Source organism: Octopus bimaculoides, chromosome 12, assembly GCF_046866305.1.
Source record: "Octopus bimaculoides isolate indiv1 chromosome 12, ASM4686630v1, whole genome shotgun sequence".
In the NCBI taxonomy this organism is placed as follows: Eukaryota; Metazoa; Mollusca; class Cephalopoda; order Octopoda; family Octopodidae; genus Octopus; species Octopus bimaculoides.
Genome location: NC_142939.1, coordinates 49,757,998 through 49,766,226, shown reverse-complemented (window position 1 = coordinate 49,766,226; position 8,229 = coordinate 49,757,998). Strand labels below are relative to the sequence as shown.

The 8,229-nt window shown below is 33.8% G+C and overlaps 1 protein-coding gene across 1 annotated transcript in view; it reads left to right on the top strand.

Moving 5' to 3' along the window:
- The window catches only part of LOC106875368 (neuronal acetylcholine receptor subunit alpha-10), a 93,358-nt gene extending 85,338 nt beyond the window's left edge, over nucleotides 1–8,020 (top strand). Inside the window, exon 9 of the mRNA XM_014923462.3 lies at nucleotides 7,604–8,020. Coding sequence (XP_014778948.1) covers nucleotides 7,604–7,903 — 300 coding nt within the window. The 3' untranslated portion in view covers nucleotides 7,904–8,020. The remainder of the gene's footprint in view (nucleotides 1–7,603) is intronic.
- The last annotated feature ends 209 nt before the right edge of the window (nucleotides 8,021–8,229 follow it).

Sequence of the window (8,229 nt, the reverse complement as noted above, 5' to 3'; positions counted from 1 at the left end):
ATTCAATCAGGTGGATGAATTAACTTTAAGTGTATGAGGTATTTTTCAAAATGGCGACATATACTGAAGATCTCTGATTTGCTATTTAGACTGTGCGATGGTTTACGGAGTTTCTTCTGTACCAGATTGTTTTCAGCTGTATATTATCGGTAGGGCTTTGTTCTATCTCTGTATGGCATAAATGTTTCGTGGATCTCATATCTGATGTCAATATAGTAACGTGTTCTTTTGTAATCCATACGTAACTGGTTAGTTTTGTTGCATTACTGTAATAACCAATATTAATATGTAATGAGTTTTGCACCGAATCAAACTTTAATCCCTTCATGCAAGACTGAAAACTCTGACCATCACTGAAAAAATTCATAACTCTTTAGGATATCCACATTGAATAGTCGTCATTTACCTTCAGATAATTATTCTGTTACTGTAGCTGAAATTCTCTCTCTATATATATGTAGTTGTTTGATGCATTGTATTTGTCTACATTCCTGTCACACATCCTCAATATTTCATTTGGTAATTCTATATATTTTAGTCAATATATATAATTTATATAAGGGCATTAACTATATAGTAATGCCTCACGCTTAGAGGGACTAAATAAGTCAAAATCTACAAAAAAATAAGCAACATATTTACCGAAAGCGAGGAAATGCAGCTTTCAAAATTAATCTCTTAAAAACATTTAACTTAATGGCAAGTCATCGTACTATGTTGGGTACATCGTGGTATGTTGATTCTTGTTTATTTTTATGTGTCTCGACCATACGTGTACTGATGAACAAAAGATGCAGCTTACTTCACAGTTTTGCTGTATTGATTGAGAAACCAGTGGGTTGCCGTTAAGTTAAATGTTTTTAAGAGATTAATTTTGAAAGCTGCATTTCCTCGCTTTCGGTAAATATGTTGCTTATTTTTTGGTAGTTTTTGACTTATTTAGTCCCTCTAAGCGTGAGGCATTACTATATAGTTAATGCCCTTATATAAATTATATATATTTATGGAAAAAAAACCAATGATTTTTTTCCTTATGGGGTTTTTTCACGCTGACTACTTGATAAATTCTTATAAAGGTTTTATCCTATATTATATTATTTTAGTCAATGTATGAGAGATATATTCATCTACCATTTTGTCCAACATTTAACTCCATTTACCTTGAATCTTTGGTCATTCAACCTCCCACGTTAGCCTTTTGGTGATACTTCCCCATTTAACAAATTCATAGACTTCAATTTTTATCCCATTCTTTTACTGTCTGACGAAGGTCAAAACGATGAAATAATTTATACAAATCTCTCACCAAATAACATTTACCAATCTTCAGAACTTAATACCAACAAATTTTTATCAAAGCAGACTGCCATCTTTAGTTTCCTTGTGTTTTTGATTTAAAAATATTTTAATGTTATATTAATCAAGAGATATATTAATGAAGCTGTATTGTATTGCCGAATGAGAATTTTTTTGTACAGAAATGATTGTTGATACTTCTGTAGCTCAGCAAACCGGTTGTTATAGCTCTGTCATTTATTCGAACTGGTTGTTAAAATGTTGGCATCACACCACCTTACATATGTATACAATATGATATAGTATAACATATATAATTATATATGATATATATATATATATATATATATATATATATATATATATATATATATATAAATAAATATGCATGTAAATATATATATATAAATATACATATATAATAGACATAATATATAATATATATCCTATATATAATACGTAAACACAAAGATATATATATTTGTATAAACCATATATGCTATGTATGTGTTATATAACATATGTGTGTATATATGCGTGCTTGTTTTGGTTTTGTATGCGTACGTATGCGTATGTACGTTTGGTTGATTGCATGTATGTGTGAGTACATCCATCATACGCAACGAAGAAGTAAACTAAACTACTAAAAGCTTCGGAACATTTTTGAGAAAAAAACAATAGGTTGATGGAGAATGTGATAGATAAATACACAGAGTCTAACAAGCGAAAAAAAAGCGTAAAACAAAGTTAACTTGTAAAATATAGTATTAGTGTTGGTGATGATGGTTGTCACAAATTATTGCTGATATACAGAGAAGAGAAGTTCTATATATTTACTATTATACGTTGTTATTTTTTCTTGAGTGTCGGTTTGTTTTTGGTGGGAATTTTATTTCGATGTTATACTATATGTGGCAGCGACCTAGATAACTTTCGTAATAAACTAACTCCGAATATGGTCTCATAAAATGTTTCTTGTGTATCTCGGCGAATAAAGCAACATAGTTATTATTAAAGAGCCCTTCTATAGCCTTTCACTTTTATAAAGCTAAATTTAGGTAGCATAGCCGATATTTCAATTCATACATGAAGTTCTTTTTCTGCTATACAAGACTATCGGCTAAATTTCTGTAATGTGTTTATCATATTAATTCTATTTTTTGGTATATTATAAATCACGTAATGGTACGTGTAATGTGTCATTAGATGTTAATGGGAGCACATTCGTAAAATATCATTGGAATAAGGACATGTGACTACTACGATAACATCATGTGATCATGGTTGTGAAGATTCACTCGCTTAGGCTTATGTACATGCATCATGGGACATTGCCCGCAGACTGCACAGTAACTCAGGTACTAGAAAATAGCATTAACATTTCCTATCGTTGAATTTGAAAGGATTTTGTAGCCAACTTAGAAAACAACTCCTAGATTTGGTAACTTTTATCCACTCACAAACCCTTCATTCCTCACTATCCAATATATCCAACCACCAACAAATTAGGTGTCACTGTTTTGTGGTGTTTGTTTGATTGATTGATTGCGTGAATCTCCACCCCGATGTTTCAAAAACTGCTGAAGATTGAAGGTCCACGTTTTTTTTTATTTTATCGATTATTACTAAGCAAAATTGACTGCTATTGATTTTCATGATTTTGTTTTGTTTCAATAGGTTAATTGAATATTAAGTACACGTCCATCTCTATCTAACATATCATATATTAGAAAAATTACGGTTTTTACTATACAGACAACGAAATCACACGAAACACGAAGTATAATAGAAATATGTTTACACACTTAGATACATTACAATACAGTTTGTTTCAAAAACTTGGAGCTTTAGTAATTATTGATGGTTATAATAGTTAATAAAGACTGCTTTAATAATTACGAGTGGCATTAATAACTACTGGTAGCTATAGTAGTTAGCATTGGTAGTTTTACCAATTATTAGTGGCTGTAATTGTGTTTGCGACTTTGGTAATTAGTGACTGTAATAATAAACAGCGAAACAACATTCATTTAAATACTAAAAACAAATTCTTTTATCTTTTACTAGTCGATCATATCGATGTTAGGAATTATTTCTGCGTGGCACTCATTTTATCGATCTATGTTCAATCGATTCGCTAAGTTACACTTTTTCACGCAGCATCAGAGTTTCACCTGCAATATGTAAAGGAGGCGCATACACAGGCATACACACATACACAGAAACACAGGGACACCGAGACCCCTCACACACACGCCCAAATTTTCGCGGTGCGGGACCGAATTCTGAACGAGCGCGTCTTAAATTTATATATATATATATATATATATATATATATATATATATATATATATATATATATATATGTATGTGTGTGTGTGTGTGTGTGTGTGTGTGTGTGTGTGTGTGTGTGTGTGTGTGTGTGTGGTATATTTTGTTGAGAACATAGTAGAGCACAATGTGAAGCCAGTTTGCATTTGGGCTTCTGTCGTGTGTGTATAGATAACTGAAAAAAATTGGAGGCAATAAGAGGGAATACGTTTGGACATTTATTTTCAATCGCTACAATTGTTTCTACGCAACGTAGTTCTCTAGGCGTGCAGGCTACTACTAACACGAGGCTATGACAGACAGAGAGGGTGCTCTTAAAACCGAGAATCTGAACTTACGGAGACAACATTTATATATCGCCTGAGGAAACACAACTAGATCTCATAATGCAGAGAAACAGGTGCATAATCACGTACCTGCACGCCCGGAGAACTACGTTGCGTAGAAACAATTGTAGTGACTGAAAATAAGTGTCCAAACGTGCGCCTTCTTCTTGTTGAGGGGCAGAAATAGTGGCGATCGTCTTGGTACTTTTAAATCTTAACTGTTTAGCATTTAAATTGGCCATATCAGGCCCAAATGTTCCACCTGTTTTATGTGCAAACTGAGTGGATCAGACCTCTCACAACTACCCTGCAGTAAACAAACGCATCATCGAAACCTCAAAGCTACAAGATAATGTATGATTAATCCAAAACAATTATAATAAATAAGCTGTAAATTTGACAGGCTAATCTAAATGCTAAAGGCTTAATTCAGAATGGGGTTGAAATATTCCTGTCATTACATAAAAAAAAAAACCAATAAATATAGGAGCCTGACCGGTCGCTATCAATTTCTGCCTGTTACCATCGAAACGTCAGGGGTTCTTGGACTCCGCAAAATAGGGGTAACAGCGGCTCGTCGGAGAAATTAGCCCCATGAGGTGGAATGAGTGTTGCAGTGAGTATTACTGGCTATTCTCCGCGGCAACACCTCGGTCATTATTTCGGGGCGCGACTGAGCCCCCCTCCACCACTTGTTCTGGGGGTATATGGCCCATCTCCTTCTCCCCCTCCATCTTCTGATACTCTACCTCCCTTTTTCTTTTCTTTCTTTTCCGTTCATATCTCTCTTGTTTCTTTCTTATTTTTTTGAATAAAAGTCATCTATACTCTTATGTCATCTCGCATGATATTATTTTCCCTCGCTCCTGTTTTTCCTCTTCTGGAATACTTCACATTTTTGGAGGTAGGTGACGTGCGCGTCGTAGAAGTATTTATTTATTGAATGTAAATAATGGAGTGCAAACTTCAGCTGTAGTTAAACTGCAACTGGATTCACTCCTGTAATCTTCACCACCACCCAAAGTAAAGTATTCTATAAACAGAAAACTGTACGTGTGTGTATGTGTGAGTATGTATGCATACATGCATACACACACACATATATATATTTATATATAAATATATATATATATATATATATATATATATATATATATATATATATATATATATATATATACATACCTGTATACACACATATATATACACACACATATATGCATGTGTATCCACAGCCACACACACATATAAGTATATATGTCTTAGATTAGCACTTCGGTTGTCTGAAGACATTGATGTATGGAAACATTAACCCTTCATTTGGTGAAAGGAAAAAAATTCATAAAACAGACACTACTACTACTACTACTACTACTACTACTACTACTACTACTACTACTACTACTACTACTACTGCTACTGCTGCTGCTGCTGCTGCTGCTGCTGCTACTGTAACTACTTGTACTGCAGCAAATAGAAAGTCATTGGAAATTAAAAAAACAAAAGATAACTGAAGCCAACTAACATTTTCTTTGTGGAAAGTTAAGTACAAGAGAGAGAGAGAGAGAGAGAGAGAGAGAGAGAGAGAAAGAAAGAAAGAGAAAGAGAGAGAGAGAGAGAGAGAGAGAGAGAGAGAGTTTGGTTTGTAACGTAGACACACTGTGAACAGTCAGTACAGTAATTATCTGAAGAAGGAGGGGGAAAAGAGAAAAGTTGTGGGGTGATGGCTGTGGCGGGAAGACATCAAAGACAAAATAAATAAACAAAATAAGAGAAATAAAATATACGAGAAAAATATAAAAGAAAATATTTGTATTTTTTGCATTCGTAAAAATCATTGATATTTTTTGGTTAAAATAAAGAATTTTAGAAAACAGAAAGAAAAATGTCGAAGACAACTAATAAAATAAGAAGGAAATAAAACAAGACAAAAAGCCCTCCTGAAATATTCACAAAAAAAAAGTAATAAATTACAACAAAAATATAACAACAATGACAAGTACAAGAATATCGTAAGAAGGAACATCAACAAAAATGACAAGAACAGCAACAACAATAACAAAATGATAGAAATAACAATAACAACAACAACAACAACAATAGATAGCAACAACGAAAAGAACTATAACAACAATAATAACAACAACAACGACGACGACGACCACAGCCAATTACAACAGCAACAATCAATAAGTACAACAATAGCTAAAGAGGGCAAAAAGTAACAAGACAACATCTCAGTTCACACTAAAATTACTAAACATTTTGTTGTAAGCAAGAATAGCGAAATAAAAACTGAAATTTTCAATATCCAGTTAAAGTTTAGTCAATTATTTTCCTTCATAATTTTTGTTGGTAATGCTTTTGTGTGAAAAGGTATGAATGCCCAAACTTCTCATTTTCTGTATTTGTTCTTTTTTTTTTAAAATTCTATAAAGCTTTTTAAGAAATTATTTTGTCTGTGTTAAAATGTTTAACACGAAGAAAATTAAAAAGTTAATTAGAAATAACTATGTAGCGAGAAAAGAAAACCCAGTCGACATATCCGTCATCTTAATAACTCCGGTTTTTCTCCGATGACATACATATTCATTCCGAACTTTGGGACACCGGTGTTTCGACCTTGTGTGTCTCATTAGCCAAAGGTGCTCCAGATTAATGAACCTAACAAATGTTTTTGGCTCTTATTTATAGGATTTACTAAACAAGTTATATGCTGATGCGTGTTGATACTCATCAGTCGATAATAAATCGTTATGTGCACGGTAAACAGTGAGAATCAAAACGATGGTATACATATTCTTTTTTGATATGTTCCGGCAGTTTTGAACATGAATATGCTAATCACTGAAAAGCGGTGAGCGTGCAGAATCATTAGCAAGCCGGAAAAAATGCTAAGCGGCATTTCGTCCGTTTTAAGGTTCTGAATTCAAATTCCACCGGGTTGACGTTGCCTTTCATTCCTTACGGATCGATAAAATAAATACCTGTTGAGTATTGGGGTCGATGCAATCAACGTATCCCATCCCCCGAAATTGCTGGCCTTGTGCCAAAATTTGAAACCAATATCTTAATCCCTGATGGATTTCATCATAAAGGAATATTAGGTACATTGACTAGTCTGAAGATGGCCGAAGCATTTGACGTTCTCGTGCATCACTATTGAAATGATTTTCGAATCTCTCTGATATATACAAGGGGGTGCTGAAAAGTTTCTGACTTTCGGTAAAAGAAAATACAGGAGGATCAGTTAATTATGATTTTAATCAGCATATTCCTCTCTCAGATTCACACACTTATTGCAGCGGTCCTTCATTTTTTTCTAAGCCCTGTAAAAAGAACTCAGAAATTTGGGCCTCTAATCAGGCCTTTCGCAATAGCCTTAAGGCCAGGAACTTTTCCGCACCCCTCGTAGTATGTATTTAACACAACACGTCAATGAAGAGGTTTGGTCGGCCCGAGGCTATAGTAGAAGACACTTGCCCAAGGTGCCACGCAATGGGACTGAACCTGGAACCATGTGGTTGGTAAACAAGCTACACAGCCACTCCTTCACTTATATAATAATTTGTTTTTAAAACGATTTTTATTTGTGATAATGTAATATATCTTTTATTTTTCCCTTTTACTTAAAATTTTTTTTTTAATAGGACAACACTGCATACACAGCAGAACTGACGCCCTCTACCGAGAATTCTTGTAAAGAGTTATCTCTAAGATGCAGCAAGGATTTCTGGAACGGGAACCATATGACAGAACGAAGATATACGAGCTCTCACCTCAAGCTGATCAATCAACTCAGACATCACATAAAAGACAGAGAAGAGACAAGAAACTTGTGTAAAGAATATGAGAACATCGCATTTATAATTAATCGTATCTTTACGGTGTTTGCTATTGTTATCTACATTATATTATCGAGCGCATTCAATTTAATTGTCTATACTTAATTACTGCAATACATCATCTATCTATCTATCTATCTATCTATCTATCTATCTATCTATCTATCTATCTATCTATCTATCTATCTATCTATTCAGCTAACCAGCAATTTGTGTGTCTCCTTCGTCTCCTCCTCCTTGTTTCTCTGACTCAATATATATATATGTAACGTATACATATTCACTCATTTGACATGTACAATATATAACTATATATGAGTACACACACACACACACACACACACACACACACATACACACACACACACACACACACACATATATATATACATATACAGGAGCACTCCGTCGACGACGAGGGTCTCTGCTGA